Below are 24,410 nucleotides of genomic sequence, written 5' to 3' on the forward strand. Positions count from 1 at the left end.
GGCCGAACCAAGTTTCCTATTACCCAGTTAAATATCTCCCTTCTCAGCCCCTCGTAGCCTTTTTCGAAAAAATAATAAGTGAAAATCTTGCCTGTTTTCTTTCTTAGCCTGATCATCCAACCTAGGGGAGGGAATGTAATTCGAACTACATTTTGGTCTGATCCCAAAATTTTGGGGTACGTAGGCAACCTGAAAAGTTACTTCAGGCCCGACCACTTCAAAATAAAAAAAAATAGATTCCCCCACAAAGAAAAAAATTGAAAAAAGAAAAAAAAAATCAAAAAAGGATATTGTCAAAATGGGGAAGAAAATTCAAAGAAAAAAAATGCCACACAATGAGCATTTGGTTTTGAGCCTCAAAATTCCTTTCTTTTATGCCTAGTCCTAAGCTTACCTATGAAAGTCCTCATAAGTATCGTGCGAAAAGTCAAGGAAGGAAACAAAGCGTGATCAGACAGTAACTCCAGAAGTTCAAAAAGGAAGAAAAGGGAAAATAAAGCCTGCTAAGTTGAAAATCCGAGAGGACGACTTAGGCAAAAATCAAGGCAAGCTCGCGATGTTGAAAATCCGAAAGGACGGCTTTGGCAACAATTAGAGCAAAAGAAAAAGAAAAATTGTAAGCTCGCTAGATCGAAAACTTGAAAAGGCGATCTAGGCAAAAGCTAGAGCATGCTCGCTAGATTGAAAACCTGAAAAGGCAATCTAGGCAAAAATTAGAGCAATCAAAAAATAAAAGAAAATCTTCGTTGAGTTGAAAAGTAAGGCGAATTAGAGCATCAGAAGTCTGAACGGACCAAGCCTCTATTCTCAGCTCAAACCAAGCAATGACTCAGAAACCACATGTATCTTGTCTACGATTGATCTGAACAATTCTATGTTCCTAAGCGAACCAAAATGAGAAGAATGTGATCTCCAAAATGAATCTCAAGAGTGGAAACTTGGTTCCAACAGTTGAGCCCGACTCATAATCTCCAATAAAGTTGAAATTAAGAGTAAACCCTTATTGCACTTGTGGTAATCTAAGACTTCTAATTTTTACATTGAGGGGTATTCCTTCTTCTTTAGAAGTATATTTCCCCCTACACTAGGGGCAGTTCCTTTTTTCAAACATGTTCAATTATCCTCAGTATAACACCCCCCATCAAACTAGGGGCATTTTTTGAAGCTAAGTCAATTTTGACCCCAAAAGATAAGGTTCACTCTAAATTAAAGGTTACCTTCTTGATAACATTTTTTTTAAACCCCCGGGGTTCAAAGAAAGTTAAAACGTTGACTGGACCTTCATAAAATTCAACTTTTTGAAAGTGTTGTTTTGCCTGCAATAATTCATTACTCTTCCACCTCGAGTATGTAGAGTAAGACATTCAGATTTTACTCAGATGCCGCCGAGGGTTTTTCTCGGATTATGCTCAGATTTTGCTTAGACGCCGCCGAGGGTTTTTCGGATTATGCTCAGATTTTACTCAGATGCCGCCGAGGGCTTTTCTCGGATTATGCTCAGATTTTGCTCAGATGCCGCCGAGGGTTTTCTCGGATTATGCTCAGAGTTTACTCAGATGCCGCCGAGGGTTTTTCTCAGATTATGCTCAAATTTTGCTCAGACGCCGCCGAGGGTTTTCTCGGATTATGCTCAGATTTTACTCAGATGTCGCCGAGGGTTTTTCTCGAATTATGCTCAGATTTTGCTCAGACGCCGCCGAGGGTTTTCTCGGATTATGCTCAGATTTTACTCAGATGCCGCCGAGGGTTTTTCTCGGATTATGCTCAAATTTTGCTCAGACGCCGCCGAGGGCTTTCTCGGATTATGCTCAGATTTTTCTCAGACGCCGCCGAGGGTTTTTCTCGGATTATGCTCAGATTTTGCTCAGAAGCTACCGAGGGCTTTCTCGAATTATGCTCAGATTTTGCTTAGATGCCGCCGAGGATTTTCTCGGATTGTGCCCAGGGTTTGCTCAGATTTTATGTTTACACATGTTTTCTATTGTTAAACTTGTTATCCTCCCAACATGAATGCGCAGAATGGAGGTGCGCCTTTTCAAAATCATCAATACACTATTGCACACACATGCACTTGCATCAGTCAAGGAGACTTTCCAAAATTCAAGGATTTGACATTTTTTAGTCCAAAGAGAGGTTACCCTTAAGGATCTGGACGCATTGACAAATTGCCGAATCACGCTGCAAAATGAACTGTCACTAGTTTTGGCATTCGAATGTCGCACTATCTATCACAATAGATTGGCCATCTAGTTTCCTTCCACCCTCTGCCAAAAAGAGGCATCTGTAGACACCCCATTTTTGCATCTGTTTAATTCGTCAATTCGTTATCCGGTTACCGTGAATTCCTAATGATGATCGCAAAGAACTCGAAGGCTTGTGAGTACTATCCATAATTCCCTTCGTTTCCACTCTTTTCATCTCCCCTACTCGTTACGACTCGACATAGAAATTTACGCACGCTTAGGATCGCCATACGTCACACCCGATTTAGCAAGCACGTACGCTTAGGCTCGCCACACAGTTCGATAACCTAGAGACCTCGTCACATTAGGAAAATACGACTTTGGAACATAGAAATAATCACGTTGGGACTAAAAGAAACCTCAAGCCAGAATTCGTAAAAATCCGCAAAAATTGATAAAATGACGAAAATACCCCTCATAAATTTTGGACCTCCAAAAGACCTCAAAAGTACCTTCATTGCACTTATAACATGATTTCGAGTCTAACGGGACCCAAACCGACAAAAATAGAGAAATTTAAGAAAAATCATAAAAATGACTGAAATACCCCTTGACCTCCAAACTCAACTTAGAGATCTCGATCCTTAGGAAAATATAATAAAAATTAAAATCAAATAAAAAATTAAACAATTAAAACTTAAAATTAAAAATTAAAATCAAATCAAAAATTAAAATTAACATCTAATTCAAAATCAAACAATTAAAACTTAAAAGTAAAAACAATTAACATCTAATTCAAAATTAAACAATTAAAACTTAAAATTAAACAAATAGAATTTAATTCAAAATAAAAAATTTTAAAATCTAATTCACAATTAAACAATTAAAATCCAATTCAAAGCTAAACAATTAAAATTTAACATCTAATTCAAAATCAAACAATTAAAACTTAAAATTAAACAATTAACATCTAATTTGAAATTAAAACTTAAAATTAAAAAAATTTAAAATCCAATTCAAAATTAAACAATTAAAATCAAATCAAAAGTTAAACAATTAAACCAATAAAATTAAAATTAAATTCAAATCAATAAAATTTAAAACAAAATTTTTAATCAAGGCTAGAATTGACCAATCACAACTCGAGACTATCGTGCTACGAGTAGCGAGGGATCACCCCACCACCATTCTCCCAAAGTAAAAGACGTGTTAAATAAAGAAAAAGGGAGAAAGGAAAAAAAAATTTAGAAAGAAAAAAAACTAAAAAAATAGAAACTGAGTTTCTATATAAAAAGAAGAACGTTTTCTTCTTCAAGGGGTCGGACCTATAGCCTCTTCTTCATACACGCCTCCCTCTCTTGACTGCTCAAGAGAATGAACGTAGGCTTTCTCTCTCTGGTCTGATTCGTCTCCCTCTCTCACTGCATGCCTCTCTCTCCATTCTTTCTTCTCTGTGTTATCTTGAGGCTCTCTCTACACAGCCTGCTGCTATAAAATCAGCAACGCCCCCAGCCTTCATCTCCTTCGATTGGCTGTTGTACTATGTATTAGCAATCTCCTCATTACACTGCAAAGCAGCCATAGTACTGTCTTCATCACCTCCAATAGCCCTCTCTGCAAAACGTGGTTGTTGCAGCCATCTGTCCAGTCGCTCCTCGATCAATCTTCGCCTCATGTGTTAGCACGTTTCCAACGCCCCCCATTGCAGCATTCTCTCTGTCCTCATCATTCTGGCAAACAGATAACACGATCCTCTCAGCCATCATCTTCTTCCGTACACAACCAACCAGCCTTCGCAAAACACGCTGGGAATATTTACAAGGATTCGAGTCATACCTGAAGGAATCGGCACCCACTGTTCTTCTTTATAGGTAGGTTCATTATTAGATTGTCTATTCTTTTTATTTATTTTATATTTTGATCATCTTTTTCCTTCCGTTCTCCACCACGCTATTTTTCTCATCTCTGTTTTCATATGGTTAAAAGTACCCCTATATTGGCATGCCACATTAATTTTCGATGTTATGATCATTATGGGGTTTATTATGACAGAGATTTTTATGTTCATGGTGTTACGTAAGGATTTTGTAGTGCTTAGGAGGAATACACCGTTTTACCTTTTGGTAATTATTTTGGTGTATTAATAGGTTAGGAGAAGATTTTGTTCTTTAGTTTTTTTTATGTAGGTTTCTAGGCGCTTTATTTTTATTTTTATTTTTTTGATAGGATTAGAGACTTCTTTATATTTACTTTGCATATTGATTGGGTTGGGAAGGTGTTTGATTTTTTATTTTTTTTTATTTTTTTTTTCATTTTTTTTTTCCATTTTATTTTTTATGCATAATTTTGTGTTTTATTCTTTTATGTATTGATACTTTTTTTTTTTTTGCATGTCAATAGAATAGGAGAATCTTTTATTATTTAATTTTTATTATGTAAGTTTCTAGGTGTTTTTTTTTTAGTTTTTTTTTTTTTTTTTGCATGTTAGTAGGATTAGAGGATACTTTTTTCTTTTTTTTTAAAACATCATGATCACTATGCTTGAATTAGATTCGCATGATTTGTGATGATATTCAAGCTCATCTATTATTTTGAAAATTGGTCGAGTGTGATTTTTCTTCAAATTTTGAGATTGTGCATGCGTTGGTAACTAGGGATCTCTAATTTGGTAAGTGTGATAACATGGATTCTCTGTTTTGATAAATTTCTAATTTGGTGATTTTTGGCAAATCCATAGTTTCCTAATTTGGGACTTCATTGTTTATATAGTTTTCCTTTTTGGAGATTATTTGTGGATCATTAGAAAACTCGTATTTGAAAACTTTCTAATATGGAATTGCATTGTTTCCTATTTTGGGAAAATATATTTATAGATTTCTGATTCAGAAATTTCATATTTTAGCAATTTTCCAATTTAGAAGATTTTGCAGTTTTTATATTTAGGAGGTTCATGTTCATGGAAATTTTGGAGTTTCAAATTTAGAAACTTACATTTTTGGAATGTTTTAGTTTAGAAAATGTATCTTTTTAAATTTTTAATTTGGGAATTCAACATATATCTCTTGAATTCTGATTTAGGAAATTTTATGTTCTTAATTTGGAAATATTATAAGTCCTAATTTGACAGGTTTATATTCGTAATCTTCCTATTCAGAATATTCTCATGATTTTCTATTTTGGACAGTTTAAGGAATACTTGCAGGTGGAGTTTCTAAATTGATTTCAGGTCATGGAGCTAATTAGGACTTTTTCAAACCCTCCCATATTTTGTGGAATTCAAAGAAGAATCATGTGATAATTGGGATAATTTTTAGCCATGGGATTTGGTTGGAAAATCCAACATGAATTGATGATGATGATTGGACTGTGACTTTGACCGTAATCTTTATATGTTGACCATAGGATGATTTTGGATCGTAGTAGAGACCGAACATCTTGATCGGGCGGGTTCGATGCCTAACACCTTCCGAAACACATAATCTGCCCCCTTACCTATATCTTTGATCCGTGGACTGATCTACATCCGTTTGGAGTTATTTATTGTTCCTAGACCTAAATTAGGTGGCGACTCCCTTCTTTTAAAGTCCCCCATTTAATAAATCGGACCCCTATCCACTATTTAGTAAAAATGGGTCGAGGCGATTTCAGTTGCATTCTGAGCGGAACGGAGCGGAATGATGGCATCTGTGTTTAGGATTGTTGGGGACAATTAATTGGTTGGAGGTGCGGGGCAATGCCCTCGTGGTACGGTATAGGGGTATTATTGAAATTTTCTAATACCTATTGTACGACTAGGGTTTACTATAAATACATACGATGTAACCTTAGTTTAACATATAGTGAAAATTCAGCTTCTCGCTCTTGTGGATGTAGGCACATCGCCAAACCACGTTAAATCTATGTGTTTTTCATCTTTTCATATTATTCATCATAATTGTCGCACATAGCACAACAATATATAAGGACGAATAACAAATGCATTAAATCTTCAGTAAAGAAACATTGTTCTAAAGTTGTTATGAGATCTATGGATGGAGGGTTTCAATCTAAATCTCAATTGGAGTTAGATGATGCACTAGGGATTTTTGAAGAAATACCATTTGAACAAGATATGATAAATGTTATTGTGCGTGATGATGTACATGCCATCAATGAATATATCATCAAATGCCGACCGTGCGCATCCATCAGTGAGTTATATGGTCACCTCGAACAACTATTTGTGGAGATGTTACACTTGTTATTCTCTCAACTCTTACATGCTATACTCACATATATTGTTGAGAGCTCCAATGAACAATGCAAGGAAAGAGCAAGTTTTGCCTTGAAATTACTAAGCAAGGTTGCACCATTTGAGGACAAAGTTCATTGGTCATTTCCTAATGGAACTGGTTTCACTAGCTTGATAACCCCTCATGGTCATGCCAGAAATGCTCACCGTATTGAACAATTGGAAAGCAATGCAGCCACTCATGTTGCTCTTCAGGTAGCTGAAGATTGTGAAATTCAAGAGCATGCTTGAACTTCATGGGATTATAAAGGTTTTTTTTTTTTTAATTAAGTAAAAAAAATATATCTTTTTCATTGTATCGCATCAAAATGTATCGACCAAAACGTATCGATTTTTCAACAGTTCGATACATTCATTTTAGCTTTAGCTTGTATCTCGTCTTCATCTTTGTCCATCCTTTTTTTTTTTTTTTTTTCAGAACAGAGATACCCATAGAACATCATATTTTACTAGAGTTGAGTTGGGGAGTGGATCCTCTGTAACCCGCAATCAATGTAGCTCTTGTTTTATGGCCCATAGAACATCATATTTTACAAAACAAAACAACTCAGTAATCTAGTAATCATGGTTTAGATCAGATCTGAAAAAAACAAAAAAAAAAAATTTCTCTCTAGTCAAGTGTTTAAAAATTGATGGTCAATAAACTTTTAAATTTAAGCTACATGCCCTTGAGCTCAATCCTTTCTTAAAGGCCAACCATTTAGACAATCCAATTCATGTTTTGGTAAATATTGGAAAAAGCCCTAAGTTTCAAATTAATGTATCATATGTACTGGAATGTATAGATAATATAACAAAATCGTTATATTATAACTTGTAACTTGTAATTTGGAATTGTGGATTATCTCTAGTTTAGGGTTCACTACTTACTAACATTTTACGTCAACAGACAAGGAAGAGGTGGAAGCCATGGATTTGGAGTAGAAGATGCAATGATGTGACAAAGAACCTAGTCATATTTGAATATTTTGTATATGTAATAGAGGATCTGTTGCTGTGTAGAGATCATGTAATTCTCTATTGTAATGAATGAAAGGCTTGGTATTTAATGCTCAAGAATTGCATATCACACCTAATAAATCATGTATCTAGAATCACTCAAGTAAGGAATCAAGGTACAAAAATTTGGGGTTTTGACACGGATCTTCTCTGATTTTCTCCATTCCAGTTTTCTCTGTTATATATTAAATTTGGTAAACATGATTCCATCCCCTCAAAAAAATGAGAAGGAGATACTAATTATGTATCGCAAGATATGAGTGCTGATTTTCTAACTCAACCTGACAGAATAATTCAAACAAAGTATATCTGAAAGACAATTTTCGCCTATCAAGAATCAATCTACAAGTAAAGGTTGTTGTTAATGAATGAGCATTTGATATATAACTAGATCTCATTGGCATTAAGTCTGCATTTACCAAAGAGGAAGGAATGTTCTACTTTGAGTAATGTCGTTCAAATTGAAGACTGCATTAACCACTTAACATAGGATGATGACCAAAAGTTTTAAGATATGCTTGGGACACAATGGAGGTCTATGTCTACAATATGTTAGTTAACAGCAAGAAGTTGAAGGGTAGGTTGTAACGTGAATACTTGAAAGGGGTATCGATCTAATTTGGGATCAAATTGTCCAGGGTCAAGGATTTTTTGAAAAGATTGATTGCTTTGGGGAGGGGGGAATGCCCACGGGATGAAATTTTTTTAATTTGAGAAGATTTTTGACTTTCTAAAATTATTTTTTGAGAAATTTAGCCTTACCCCTTTATAAAATTGGTGAAATTAGGGATACCCCCCTCCTCTCTCACGAAATGAAATATGAGGTCTGCCCCCCTTGACTTTCATTGACTTAATCAAATCATTAAATAAAACAGTGTTCTATTTTAAAAAAAAAATAAATTACTGTAATACCCTCATTTAATTAGTACAACCTCATAGAAACATGTAGGTGCTGATTGATTCAGCTTCTTAAATCTGCTGTCTGAATCTACTGTCTGAATCTGTTGTCAGAAGCTGAAACATTGAAAAGTTTGTTTGATAGAGTTTTGTAAAAGTGCTGTGCTGTTGACCAGAATCTGGTAATTACTGTTTGATACAGCTTCAAGAATCTGCTGTATTAAGGTAAAATGACCAGAATACCCTTAAGGTTGCTAGTGCACCCAGAATGCATTAAAATTTACCAGAATACCCTTAAGGTTGCTAGTGCACCCAGAATGCATTAAAAATTACCATAATACCCCTATAAATATATAATTACAGTAAATATATATAAATATAATAAAATTATATAAAAAATTAAAAAAATAATTGTTTTAATTTTAAAATGTTTATAATTATAAAAAAAAATTATAGAAAAATTTATAATTCTATAGAAATTTCGACAGCATCTCCTCTTAAAAATGAACTTATGAAATTTTCCTGATAAACAAAATACCTGCATTATACGCAATGTTGATCATAATGCACCTAAAATGCATAAAAAATTATCTGAATACCCTTATAAATATATAATGAAAAAAGTGGTCTAGGATCAAAATAGAAATAATTAAGCTATAAAGTTGGACCCCAATAGCATTTTGATTTAGAAGAACAATAAAACCAGTATTTCACAATGTTTATTAAAACAATAAATCTAAAAAAGAATCGATAACCATAACGTAGATACTAAGTACAAAGTGCATCTAAATCTTCATTAAACAAAAACCAAACATACATTTATACATAAATTAATGTAAATGGATTGATACTAGTAAACTTGTCAAATCATAGCTTCTAACTAAAAAAAGTCACCTCTTCTCTATCTTACAACAAATACTCCTTATCATCCAACTTAACAAATGGAACATTATCTTCTTCTAATCCCCCCAATTCAACTTCCTCTAGAACATCTTTGCCAAAGAATGCATATTGTAATGCATCAAAGAAGGCACTTTCTAAATGACAGAGAAAAACAAGTTTATGGTAGGGATCCAAAATAAGACAAAGTGGTCATAGAATGTGGATAATCATTAGCAACCATGCTAGCATAGGAATCAATATCAAATTGATAAATCAAGCATAATTTCTTAGGCTCTACACTTTCGTTGCATACTACATCAAAGAAACCAATATATAACTTAATAAAAAGAAATCATAATCTATCAATCTAGTGACTTCATCGAAGGGCATCGGAAACATGCAAAATTCATTCTCAGATGCATCTTTGTGGCTTCATAGGAGGGTACAAGAGTCAAAACCACTACAAAGTGGGCCGCCATAAATGTCAACTATGAAGGGTGTGATGTGTGCAACCCAAAGATATAAGGACCATCACCACCTAGCCATACCTCGTATCTTACTTGCCCGTGTATCCACAAAGTTGTGTTAAAAAAAATTTTGTTTCTTTTATTCAAAACAACAGCACTACTAAGAATTTGGATTGAACCCAAACCCAAATTTTACTCCATCAAAGAAAATCTAAAATGATCTTCACAATGAACATAATTACCAATAACTCAAAACACACATCGATAAGACTTCAACGGAATCAAAATGCAAATGAATTATTTTAAAGCTTCAATTCTTTTTGCTATGCATTTTCTATCAAGCATTAACTTGATCGTCTGAAGCCCTTTGGCCGATACCACATCAGTATCTTTTCAGGTGCGATTAACGGAAAAGACGATTGAAAAATAAAGTTCAATCAGAGAAAACGATCAAAGAAAGTGAAATAATCAAATACATAATTCGAGGATCATAGCATCATCAACAATACAGATCCTGAGGAGTGGGAAACCCAAAAAATCTCCTAGAGTGAGATAATAAAGTGGAACAATTCATACATGTTACAATCATGTTTGTCATCAAAGACAACAATTCATATTTTTTCTCACAAATAAGAAACAAAATACATGAATTTGCACGAAGGGATTCCCAATCAATAAATGCAAAACATTCTTTTCTCATCTGCATAACCCCATACTAAAAATAGAAACATGAAAAAGTGATCCAGTTCTCAAGTTTTCAACATGAACAACAACTAACACGGACAGAGATTAAAATTCAGTAACATATTGACCAATTTCAACTAAGCTGACAAAATATGAAACCTTATTAGGATGTATTTAAATCATATAAATTAATAAATCAACCGATATTCTATCAGATGGGTCAATTTTAATTAACAAACAAGAAACAAAAACGTATCGGACTATCCATAAGTCAAGAAAACAATAACATCTGAACCTGAAGTTAAAAGAGGCCAAAACAGATCCTGATTTAATTAAAAGATGAGCCCAAAAAAAAAAATGAAACAATTCTCTACTATTCATCTCTGTAATAAAAAAAAACAATCAAAATATGAGCGATCTGCATCAGAGAAGGATGTTGGAACTTGAAACACAGCTCAAGTAAAAAACAAAATTACAATCAAATCATCGAATAATTCACATAGCACATATCAACAGATTTGACATTCGAACAGCTAAAATGAAGCAAAAAAGAAGAGAAAAACGATGAATCAAATGAGAATGAGAAAGAACTAACTCGTCTTCGAACATGAGACGCTTCTGAACTGCATCCATGGTGGAATCAGGAACGTCGCCCATCGTAGCAGATGATGATGAGAAGGAGAGAGCAGAATGAACGGCGAATGCTAGGGTTACTAACAGTAGATGTGGTTGTTGGGGCAGAGTATATAGTGGGTGTCGATCGACGGTGGGTTTTTCAAGCCTGTGGGTTTCGTTTGACCGAAGCTAACGTCGTCGTCGATGGGTTTCGTTTGAACAAAGATACCGTCGTCGTCGCCGTCGTCAAAGGGTTAGATCGGTGCTTCGGTGGTCATCGTCGTCAATGAGATCAGTCGGCTGGTCGTCGTCTTCAATGAGATCAGTCGGCTGTAGAAATCGAAGAGTGAACTGTGAACTGTGAACGATTGACGCTGTATCAAACACGGAAAAAAGAATAAACGCTGCATTTTGACGCAAACGCCGGTAAAATTGCGTTTAGAAGCGCAATCAATCGGGCCGGTAATCTTAACTTGGCTTACTTCCCAAAAGTCCAGATTCAGCATAGTATCTACGTGGCAAGATTTGTTAGTTTTTAAAACACATTGGGCTCCTGAACCAGCCCTGCATGCAGCCCTATGTGTTTAAATAAAAATAAAATGTTCCACGTGGACTACATTTGTTGTGATAGGGAAGGAATATTGTACTGGATCACATCTCTTTTCCCTATTTAAGTTTTAGATCTAAGTGTTTTCTTCTCCCAACCTTGAAATCTGAGTTAATGGCGGCATCACCTCCAACTGAAAATCAAAACCTTGTTACGAAGAATGAAACGAGTCGATCTCCAATTAAAATTTCAGATTTAAGGGTTTTCTCCTCCCAACCTTGAAGTCTTCATTAATGACGGCATCACCTCCAACTGAAAAAATCAAAACCTTGTTACAAAGAAATCAAACGGGTCAATCTCCAATTAACAAATCGTGGAGATTCGATCTAGTATTCACAGCAAACCCACTCGAATGAAGCAAAAGAAGAAAGAAGGTGGAGAAGAAGAAGAGAGAGAGAGAGAGAGAAACTTCCATTGATCTCTACAAAGGGATAGCCGATATGCTTCAAGAACACATACCTGATTTCAAAATAGTTTGAGGAATCCTTTATTTCATCTGATAATGCACGATTTTACAAGAACAATTAAGGATGAGAATCTAATTTGTGTATGAAGGAAATCCTAGGTTCATCTCAAAAGAAGATGAAATCCAAATCGATGGATTACATTCATTTGATCTAATAGTTGTAAATGTTTTATATTTTTTAATTCTTTCACTTAAAACACATCTGAATCGAGGGTAGTTTGGTCATTGCACGTACCTGAGGGTATTTGAGAGATTTATCGGTCTTAGTTAACATAGAACTAATTTTTTTTTTAACAGTTTGACCAAGTAAACAGAAGTCAAGGGATGTAGACCTCATCTTGCATTTCAAGGGAGGGTATCCCTAATTTCTCTAATTTTATAGGGAGTAATACTATATTTCCCGTAATTTTCACAAGATTCTAATCAAAACGATTGTTTCATGTATTTTAAAAGATTTTGGTTAGGACATAGGAGTCTAGTAGTTTTACAGGGAAATTTCGGTATGTTTGAAAAAAATGTAAGATTTGTAAAAAAATGTCTAGTTAGACACTAAACTGATGATTTATACAGTATTCTTATGGTTTTAACTATTTTTATTAAAGTTACTATACTTCTTGCAAAGTTTGGTGTGACTTACCAAAAGGAGTACCCCTTTGGTTCATTTGATACATTCTTCTCCAAATCCAAGAGTTGTCTCTTTTTTTTTTCACTCACTTTTTCTTAATGACAATTACCAATTTTCTAACAATTTCTCACCATTGAATTTTTTTCATCCTTAACTCTAAGCATCATAAGGCAAGTTAGAAGGAATTGAAAGATGGTGAGACATTCTATTTTATTGGGCGTCTTTTAAATTTTTGGATAGATACTTCTTTAGGATAGAGCAACTCTGAAGTTTGGAACATATCTTTAACTTAGAAATGACTCTTGAGATCACATTATATGCATCTCTAAGATCATCCAACAAGAAATTTAGTCCCAAAGAAAAAGCAGAAAAAGTAAAGCTACTAACTTTTTTCAATGAGAAGTGCAAGTATCATTCCTTTACCACGATGCGTTGTCATCATTCCCAAGTCTTGACAGTTAATCCTGCTATATAATATTTATTGACGATTAAATTTGGTAAACGTGATTCCATCCCCTCAAAAAAATGAGAACGAGATATTGATAATGAATAGCAAGATATAAGTTGTTATTATTTCAATTCAAAGCTATGAGTGCTGATTTTGTAACTCAACCTAACAGAATAGCTCCAGCAGTTACTAAGCAAATCAGAAAGTTGCTTAGAATAAGATACATTCGATATATAGCTAGATCTCGTTGGCTTGAGGTTGTGGACAAGGCCATTTACGTCATCTTCATTTTGTCCGTGATACAAGACCTAGGTCAAGGGAAATGGCATCACTTTGAAAACTTAGGGATTAATCTTTAATATTGATTCTAAATAAAATATATAATGAAATGCTATGTTCGTTGAGTGAGTAGGAAGGTTCATAGGATAGTCGTTGTTATATGTGTTAACAGAAGAAGACGACTTGCTTGTTCGACCAAAAGAAAGGCAAATGGAGAATCATTCATCTTTGAATGTAACATCCAATGATCACAACTATTCTTCTCCAATTCCTTTGATTGGCTTATATACAGCTGCTGCCACCTTGGTATGTTTTCTATTTATGAATTTTGATCTGTTTCATGGACTACGTTGTAGGAAGCCATGGATACCTTGTCGATTTTTCTCACTTAATTCCCTTACGCTCACCCTTCTTGCCATAGCTACCAAACTCCCAGTAGATCTCACGACATCAATGCCTTCTGCTCATGATCAAATATCTAAACTTACTGGCACTGTCTTAATATGTATCTCCATGGGTTTTTTCTTTCCTTCACTTGGAGCTCAGAGTCCTTATGAACGCCTTTCCAATATGGCCTCCCTGACCATCTTTGTAATAGCCGTTATTGTCAATATTAGTATACAAATGGCCACTAGGGTGATCTTCGCGTTCATTGTAGAACATGTGATTATCTTGTCTTTTATGGCGCTTTTGCTAATTTCATTATGGGATTCTACTTTTAGACTTCATTTAGATTCTGATGTTTTCCTTGATGATATAAAAGAACAACTTGAAAAGGGTACTGGCCCTCAAAGTTCAGAGAACCAGTGTATGAGTCATCGAATTAAGTTGTTTTACATGTCTAGTTATGGAAACAACCCTCAATTGTTTCTCACTGATTCCGCACCTGGTATGACTATGTGCATAATATCCACAATTTGCACGGTGGTTCTGTTACAAGCTGCGATTAGATCCCTTGTTCTTAACAATAAGATGGAGTTTGGTTATGGAGTTTCAGATTATAAATGGTCAATATGGACGGTGGTTGTCACTCAGTTTCTTACCATCACAGTAGGTTATATAGCAATTGGCATTAGATGGCATACTGTGGTGAGCAACACTGACTTCGACGAAACAGATGAATTTAGAGGACCAAATAAACACTTACTCCGTATTATATCTATGTTAAAACGCTTAAGATTTACTTCGAGTTTCAAATTTTGCATTACTGTTTGGTGTTTAGAGAACATATTTGTAAGTTTATTGCCAGTTCTCTTGACTTCCTTGGCAACATGTGTGATGAGAGGCATTAAAAAATGTTTTATTAAACAAAGAAATGATGAGACCACAGATTTAGTGAGAGAACAACTATATTTGCATAAGACAGCATTGACTAGGTGGATACAGAAGAAAATTGAAGAGGATATGAAGAGGTTGATGGAGAAATATAAAGTCGATCTTCCAACTCATATGCTTCAACTCTTTTGCAAAACAACCCCATCTCAAGAGTCCCTTTCTAACAAGCTTCCAGTTTCATCAGAGAATCGAATATCTTGTCTTTCAGTTGTGCTCCTTGTAAGAATGGCTATTGTTTCATTTCCGGATTCCCTCAGTTCTTCTCTTGTTCACACTTTAGATGAGGCCTTCGAAATCATTTATTTCATCGACAAGAAAATGAATACTGCAAATCTCCATAACACAGTTAAATGGACGATGGCAAAATATATGTTCAAGTATAACAAACGCATTAAATCGTCAGTAAAGAAACATTGTTCTGAAGTTGTTATGAGATCTATGGCTGGAGGGTTTCAATCTCAATCTCAACTGGACTTAGATGATAAACTTGGGATTATTGAAGAAATGCCATTGGAACCAGATATGATAAATTTTGTTGTACGTGATGATGTACATGCCATCAATGAATTTATCATCAAGTGCCAACCGTGTGCATCAATCAACGAGTTATACGGTCACATCGAACAACTATTTGTGGACATGTTACACTTTTTCTTCTCTCAACTCTCACATGCCATACTCAAGCATATTCTTGAGAGCCCCAATGAACAAAGCGAAGAAAGAGCAAGTTTTGCCTTGAAATTACTAAGCAAGGTTGCACCATTTGAGGACAAAGTTCATTGGTCATTTCCTAACGGAACTGGTATCACTAGCTTGATAACCCCTCATGGTCAATCCAGAGATGCTCACCGTATTGAACAATTGGAAAGCATTGCAGCCACTCATGTTGCTCTTCAAGTATCTGAAGATTGTGAAATTCAAGAGCATGCTTGAACTTCACAGGGATTCCAAAGGCAATAAAGGTATATCGATCTCTTTTTTTTCTACATTTAAGTAAAAATAATAATAGATTTTTCTCATTGTTTTATTAGCTTTAGCCATAGTTGAGAATCGAGATCGCTTTTGCTTTAGTCAGACTACTCTTCGTCCATCTTTTTTTTTTTTTTTTTTTTTTTCAGAATTGAGATACCCGTAGAACATCATATTTAACCAGAGTTGACATGGCGAGTGGATCCTCTGTAGCTCTTGTTCTACAGCTCATAGAACATCATATTTCACAAAACAAAACAACTCAGTAATCTTGTAATCATGGTTTAGATCAGATTTGAAAAAAAAAAAAGCAAAAAAGTTCTCTCTAGTCAATAAACTTTTAAATTTAAGCTACAAGAGGATCCGCTCCCATTGACATGCCCTTGAGCTCAATCTCTTCTTGAAGGCCAACTATTTAGACAATCCAATTCATGTTTTGGTAAATATTGGAAAAAGCCCCCCAAGTTTCAAATTAATGTATCATATGTACTGGAATGTATAGTTAATACAACGAAATCGTTATATTATAACTTGTAATTTGGAATTGTGGATTATCTCTTGTTTAGGGTTCACTACTTACTGACGTTTTACATCAACAGATGAGGAAGTGGTGGAAGCCATGGATTTGGAGTAGAAGATGCAATGATGTGACAAAGACCATAGTTATATTTCAATATTTTGTGTTTGTAATAGAGGATCTGTTGTTGTTTAAAGATCTTGTAATTCTCTATTTTAACGAATGAAAGGCTTCTTTGATTGTGAATTACTACTAAACGATACATCTAGAATCATTCAAATAAGGAATCAAGGTACAAGCTGTTATTATTTCAATTCAAAGCTACGAGTGCTGATTTTGTAATAACTCAAATACTCACCGACGTGGCACTTGCAAAGAACCGTATATCTGAAGGAAAATTTTCCCCTAGCAAGAATTTATCGACAAGTAAAGGTTGTTGTTAATGAATGAGCATTCGATATATAACTAGATCTCGTTGGCATTATAAAATCAAGAGAAGTCGGCATTTACCAAAGAGCAAGGAATGCATTCAAATTGATGAATGCATTAACTACTTAACATAGGATGATGACCAATTTTTTTAAGATATGCTTTGGGACACTATGGAGGTCTATGCCGATGATTTTCACATTTGAAAGAGGTGCAATATTTGCCAAAAAAATGTCACTCACTAGTAAGAAACTAAATTTATTTTGCTTGATTTACCATTTTTCTTAGTGTTTTTCTATTTAAAAATAGAGGGGTAAAATGTAATTTTCACACATTTTTTAGGATCGGAGTGGTGATCTACGTGATCTCCGGTCACCGATGATAACTCTGGTATTTTATCTCCGATGAAGGTGGTCGTGGCAACAAGTACGGATGGCTTGAACAAGGCCCTATATTTAATGAAATTTCTTTTTTCTAAATAAAACAAAAATAGGGATAATCTGACTACCCCATGTGGCATACTCAATCGAAGTAATATATTAAAATTAGAAATATATATATATATATATATGGGAAGCATTCAGAGGCCCTAAAGAGAGGTAAACATTGTGCCAAACATTTTTGAAAATAGGGGTTAGAAGTTTCAAAATAGGCTGACTTTTTGTGAGAATGATCTTTATAGTGAAGAGATCATCTTCACCAAAAATCAGCTCATTCTGAAACTTCTAACCCTTGTTTACAAGTTGAAGAATTGTGGACCGTCCGATTTTTATAAATCACTTTTGATGAGGTTAGAAGTTTCGGAATGGGCTGATGCAGAGATCATCCTCACAAAAAATTAGACCATTTTGAAACCTCTAACCCATACATTGAAAAATGTTTAGCACAATGTTTGGCTCTCTTTAGGGCCTCCCAACGCCACCCTATATATATAGAATTTCTGGACTCTTTCATGAATCAATGAAAAAATGCATAAACATTAAAGATTTTGGTGACATTTTCTATTTTCTTTAAATCTACAAAGTCTTAAATTTCATTTCATGGAGAAATCCGAATAAAAATATTTTTTTTTATAATTTAATAACTAGTCCATGAGGACCGATGGTTCGTACGGTTGAACCATTGGTTCGTTCCGGTGCGTCTGAATTTTGACATTGCTTTAAACTCTTTAGAGCCAACTCACCCAAGTAAACTTTGAAGTAGCCAACCTACATCAATTTTTTGTGAAATCCTTGTCTTTGATTAATGTGTGCCACAAAATTAACCCTATGCCTCTAAATATTTAGACCAATGATAAATTGATTCACTAAGACACTCTTAATGTGGCATATGTGCACATAACAATAGAAAATTGAAGATTCTATCACCGTCAACCTTCAAATATCAAGAACAAAATATGATTTTTTGTGGAGAAGAATAGATTTCCGTAGAAAAATAATCGATGGTTAACAATGCATTAAAAGATAATTGATTGGAGAAGAGGTTGAATACATAAGTGAAAAACAGGTGCCTTCTTGATGTTAAGTTTGAAAAGGACATATTTTCTAGGTAAAAAATAAGAAGATTTTGGCTTGAGGTTGAAGACAAGGCCACTTACATCATCTTCTTTTTGTTTGTGACAAGACCTAGGTCAAGGGGAATGACATCAGTTTTAAAAATAAGGACTAATCTTTAATATTGACAAAATTGTGAGGGCATGTCTGAAACTAATCTCCCCACTATTTATTTATTTATTTTCTTCTAAATCAAATATAAAATGAAACATTAGGTTCGTTGAGTGGGCAGGAAGGTTCATAAGACGCGTTATTGACTTTTATTAAATAGAAATTTATATAAAATGAATAGTCATTTTTATATGTGTAACAAGAATAAGACGACTTGATTTTTTTCTTTTTCTTTTTTGTGGCATAGTGGCATTGTCTTGATATTCTCTAAATTAAGTCTAGAGACTAGTTATCACTAAAAGGGGATTAAAGGGAGATATGAATGGAAAACAAGAAAAAATGGCCTCCAAGAACAATCCCAAGACGAGTTTTCTTCAAGAACGGGGATTTGATGTAGAATATCAACAATTTTAAGTAGTTTCTAATTCTAGTAGGATGTATTTCTATTTTCTAACTTCTAATGGGATTTTTATTTCGTAGTCACTTTAGGAAGTTTCTACTTTTTCTAGTTTCTAATTTGTTTTAGGATAGATGAATTATTTTATGGCTGTAGGACTTAGATAGAGAAGGGGGCATAAATTCAATCCATAGAGATTTAGAGTGAGAGTTGAGAAGATGAAAACCCTTGATTGAGCAAAGAAAAGTGGTGCCATTCTATTTTATATGTTATGTCCGAAGGATTAGAAACAGTAAAATTCTGGAAACCTAGTTTTCCAACACAAATTAAACTGATTTATTTTTTTATCTAATTTTTATTTATACTATTGGCACCCCAACTTTTAATTATGAAAGCCAACATTTTCATTCAAACCGATATCTATAAACCCAAAAAATTTGGTGCATTTCCATCCTGTTAAAAAATTAGACTTTAGAAATCTATTTTTATAAAAATAGATGTATGTTTAAAAAATCAAGGTTTTGTCTAAAGCAATTTCTGTACTAGTGTTATATTATTATTAGAAGTGTTTAAATTGAGTTATAATAGGTTCAAAAAGTTAGCCTAATATTATATATAGATTATAAAATGATTTTTAAGTATTTTAAAAAATTTCTAAATTGTTATGATGAAGTCAATCTATATAAGGTGCTTCAAACTGAAATTTCTTTCGAATCTATTGATTCACACACAGGGCTGGCTCAAGCATAAGGCAACTTAGACCCCCCCCCCCCCCCAATTTCTCTCTTAATAACCTGCATTACTGAAATTCCTTACATTTAAAAAAATAAAATAAAATAAACACTCCACGTTCTAAATTTGAAGTTTCAATCGATTGAAGATTCAAACTAATTTATTTCAAATCTCTCTCTCTCTCTCTCTCTTTCTCTTTTCTAACATCTATTTTCAAGATCTAGGGTTTTACCTCAATCAAATCCAATTCTTCTTAAAGAAGTTAACATGGAAAACGAAGCTACAAGGTTGATTGTAGAGACGAATCTCACTAGTACTAACTATGAAGCTACAAAAATCAAATAAAAAACCCTAACATAATGTATTCCTCAAGAGATTTGAATCTCTAAAGAAGGTGATGGAAAAAAAGAAGAGATTTGAGGTCGAAATCACTAAGAGATTTGGATCTCTAAAAAATATGAAAAAAAGAAGAATTGGATCATGTGTGCATGATATTTGGGGTATTGATCATCGAGGATGATACACCTAAGATGTATCATGTATTATTTCACAAATAGAATTCGTCAACAATTTGGGTAGGCTTTACTCATATATTCAAACTAGTGTGTTTCTGATTTCCTACAACCCAAATGTAATTTTAGTGTGTAATTGTTGCCAGATTTGTCGAGGTCGATTCCTTTTCCAATTGGTTGTTTTCTTAGCCTGCCCCCTGCCGAGTAGTCACAGGGCTCGTCAATGGGGTCAGGGCAGAGAGAGAACCTTCCTCCCCTCTTCTCCATGGGTGGTAAGCCCCAAGGTGGGGGGGTAGGTCAGTTACTGATCACGACTCTGCACTCTCTAACCCAGCGGTGGCGCTCGCCATCTTTGAGTCTTCAGTCCTTCTGAGGGACTTGGCAATTACGAACCGGGGCTTTGCCGAGGACCTAACAAAATTCTATAATGATGCATTCCAGGCTCTGACTGCTATAAGTCTCTTTCCTTTCTTCTTCTGACTTCTTAATTAACATACTTGTTACTTTGCGGACTTTAACACTTGCTCTCCTTCTTCAGATGCAACATGTCGTGGCAAAACTCGGTCAATCCTGGGATGCGATGTTGACCAACCTTCACATTGCAGAAGGTCGGGTAAATAAGCTCTAAATCAAGAGGGATGTTGCTACATCAAATTCCCTAAAGCTCCAAGCAAGCTTAGATAGCGCACTGTCCGAGCTGGTGCAAAATAAAGATCATCTAGCACTGGCTGAGGGGGAAGTTGCCTCCCTCAAGGAGCTTCTCGAGGCCAAGGACTTGGAGAAGGAAAAGGCGCTCGAAGCGCAGCTTGCTTCCCTCCAGGCTCAACTTGATGCCTCGGAGGTGGCTTGGGAAAAACATACAACAAGCTCAAGGCCAAGCTGAAGAAGGCTGAAGCCACGGAGAAAGACACTATTGCCTCTTCCGAGCAAGCGACCAATCAAACGACCGAGCAAACCCCCGATGAGACTAACTCTACCTACGCTTAGTCCTTATTTTTCTCTTTTTATTTTCAACCTTGTAATTTCTATATCTTTTGTTATGTACAGTTACCGTTTTGGTGTGTAATCAAATTTCTCTAGTAATGAAAGAGGGTGTTTTGAGAATTGCGCTTTTGTACTTATCTTTCTGTTTCCAGCTCTCGAGGCAAGTGTAGGTGTTTATAAAAAAAATGTCTCACAAGGAGTTAAACAAGTGGACTTAATCTGAATACCCGGCTTATCCACTTCAATGCATTTAATAAAGTACATATGCCCCAACTTAATTACTTTAACTCCTCTAATAAAGTTAACTACTCCGACACAATCATTTTATCTCATCTAATAATGTTTAAATACCTTGGCTTAAAGTTTCCTTGTGCTTGGTTAGGAGGGCTCTTGCTCCCTGAGCATGTAACTTTGAAAGTTTTTTTTGTAAGAATATTATAACACCGACTTTTCAAGCTCTCTTGCCTTTTGTAATAGGCATCTGCAAAGGGCCCAAACTTTCCGCCATGCTAACCCCTTGGTTGGGCTTGGCACCAATGAAAGGCCAAGGCTTTTCGTTATACCAACCCCTCGGTTGAGCTCGGTACTAGTAAAGGACCAAGACTTTCCGCTACACCAACTCATCGGTTAAACTTAGCACCAGTGAAGAGCCAAGGCTTTGTGTGAATGTCAAAATGCAATAAGGCTCAAAGATAGATGTTTTATTGATAAAATTTCTTGAGGTTGAAAGAATTCCATGGTGCCGTGATTACATTTCCAACTTTTGTTTTCAAATAATACACACCTGCTTCCCCGACTTTATTAACGATGTACGGCCCTTCCTAGTTAGCGCCAAGCTTCCCACTGTTAAGTTTCTCGGTGTTGAAAAACACTTTCCTCAAAACCATGTCCCCAACCTTGAACTCTCTTCTCCGTACCTTTTTGTCATAAGATCTCTTTAGATATTGGTGATATCGTGCCAGTCTCTCTACCACTCTCTCTTTCAAGTTTCATCTAACTAATCTAGGTTCCATGCTATCATTTCTTCATTGAGATTTGTTTCTACGGCCTACGTCCTGGTGGTGGAAACTTGTACCTCTGTAGGAATGACTGCCTCTATCCCACAAGCTAGTGTAAATGGCGTGAACCCTATTGTCATTCTGGGCGTCGTTCGATATGCTCACAGTACGCTATGCAGCTCTTCTACCCATTTTCCTTTATGCTCAACTAATATCTTTTTCAAATTGTCTTATTAAAAGCTTCTGTCTATCCATTGCCCTGAGATACCTCGGAGACGATTGTAGTAAACGGATCACGTACTCTCTACAGTACGATTGCACCCAACTTCCTTTGAATTGTGTCCCATTTTCGAAAATTAACACATAAGGGATCCCAGAGCATGTTATGATGTGCTCCCACGTGAACTTGATAACTTCTTCCTCCCTGATATGAGTAAGGGGAATAACCTCCACCAACTTGGTGAAGTAATCCATAGCCGCCAGGATAAGCAACTTACCCCCTTTTTCCCAGGGTAAAGGTCCTACAATGTCCATTCCCCAAATAGAGAAAGGCCAAGGGGACTTCATCGGGTGAAGCTCATTAGCAGGTTGGAGATTCAAGCGTGCGTACTTTTGACACCTATTGAACCCCCTGGCGTACCTCTTGCAATCATCTTGCATCCTTGGCCAGAAATGGCCCTAAGTTATTACCATGTTTGCCAACGACCGTCCTCCCGAATGATTTCCGTATATCCCTTCATGTACTTCGGCCATTACAAGCTTAGCCTCTTCTGGATGCAGTCATTTCAATAGCGGTCCTCCAAATGACATTCTATATAGCTCCCCTTCAACGAGCATGTACCTCTTGACCTGATAAAAAAGATTTCCGACTTCTTTCTTACTTAGGAGGAGGACCTTCGCTTGGAGGTATTCCACGTACTTATATATCTACCCTAGATCATGGCCTACTTGCATACACTCTTCCTCCTAACAGTCGATGCATGCTCTCTACTGGTACTCCACAAGTATAGCTCGACTCTCCGAATCTCCAAGTATGGAGGCAATGAATGCTAACGAATCCACATGCCTGTTTTCATCCCTCAGGATTCTTCTTATTCTCACCTCGGTGAACCATGCTAACACTCTTTTTATAGCTACCAAGTACTTCGTCATTCGCCCATTTTTTGCCTCATATTCTCCGTTGCACTGATTCGTGACTAGCTGAGAGTTAGTAAATACCACAAGCCTGCCGATCTTAAGGTCTTTGGCCATTTTGAGTCCGCTTATAATGGCTTCGTATTCCACCTCATTGTTGGAAGCCCCATACCCGAGTTTTAGTACTTTTTCAAGTCTATCATTGCTCAGGGTCACCAATACTATCCCAAATCCTAACCCAGAGTAATTTGATGACCTATCGACGAATATCCTCCAACCTACCTGTCTACTCCAAGCGTCTACCTCCTCAATTATTCCATCTTCCTCTTCCTTTTCCTTTTAGGCGTTATCTTCAATCAGGAAGTCCGCTAGGAAATCAGTTAGTACTTGTCCTTTCAAAGATGTTCGTGCCTTGAACTGCAAGTCATACTCCCCCAGAGTCACTGTCCATTTTGCCATCCTCCTGGATTTATCCGACCTACACATCATATTTTTCAACGGGTGGTCGGTCACTATCCAGATTCTGTGTAACAAGAAGTAAGGCTAGAGCTTGTGTGCTGAGTAGACCAAGGATAGGCCGACCTTCTCTATTTTCGTGTACCTGACCTCTGATTGGCTGAGCGTTTTGCTAAAGTAATAGATAGGGTATTCTCGATTGAGGTCTACCTTGAAGAGTACCGAGCTTATGGACAAAGCAGTGGCAAATAAATAAATTCCCAACTCTTCCCTATATTCTGGTGTGTTGAGGATAGGCGATTACCCCAAGTACTTCTTCAGGTCAAGGAAGGCTGTTTTGCATTCTTCATTCCATGCAAATCCCTTTCCCTTCTTTAGTAGGTTAAACAACGATCGATACCTGTCTGAGACCCGAGAGATGAATCTGTTTAAAGCTGCAACTCTTCCTGCTAGAGTTCACTCATTTTTTTGGTTCTTTGGACTCGACATCTCGATCAAGGATCAAATTTGGTCGGGATAGGCCTTCCTCAATACCCTTCCTGGTGATGATATGACCGAAGAACTTCCCTGAAGATACACCGAACATGCATTTATTTGGATTTAGCTTAATCTGATTGCCCCTTTAACTGCTCGAACATCTCCTCGAGGTCCTTTAGGTGATCATCTGCTCTCTTACTTTTCACTAGCAGGTCATCGATGTATACCTCAACCGTCTTCCCGATCATATCTTCAAACATTTTTGTCATGAGCCTCTAATAGGTTGTCCCGGCATTCTTTAGACCAAATGGCGTAACTTTAAAGCAAAACAACCCTTGCTCTGTTATAAATGACATTTTTTCT

General features: G+C 35.9%; 1 protein-coding gene across 1 annotated transcript; it reads left to right on the top strand.

Annotated features, from left to right (window-relative positions):
• The first annotated feature begins 13,653 nt into the window (after window positions 1–13,653).
• LOC147382176 (uncharacterized) lies at window positions 13,654–14,680 on the top strand. Its single transcript, XM_086428424.1, has 2 exons — window positions 13,654–14,532; window positions 14,666–14,680. Exons 1-2 carry the CDS (start codon window positions 13,654–13,656, stop codon window positions 14,678–14,680), a joined length of 894 nt encoding a protein of 297 aa, XP_086284550.1.
• The last annotated feature ends 9,730 nt before the right edge of the window (window positions 14,681–24,410 follow it).

The sequence above is a fragment of the Akebia trifoliata genome, chromosome 16 (genome assembly GCF_017979445.1).
Source record: "Akebia trifoliata isolate Shusen 1 chromosome 16, ASM1797944v1, whole genome shotgun sequence".
Classification (NCBI taxonomy): domain Eukaryota; kingdom Viridiplantae; phylum Streptophyta; class Magnoliopsida; order Ranunculales; family Lardizabalaceae; genus Akebia; species Akebia trifoliata.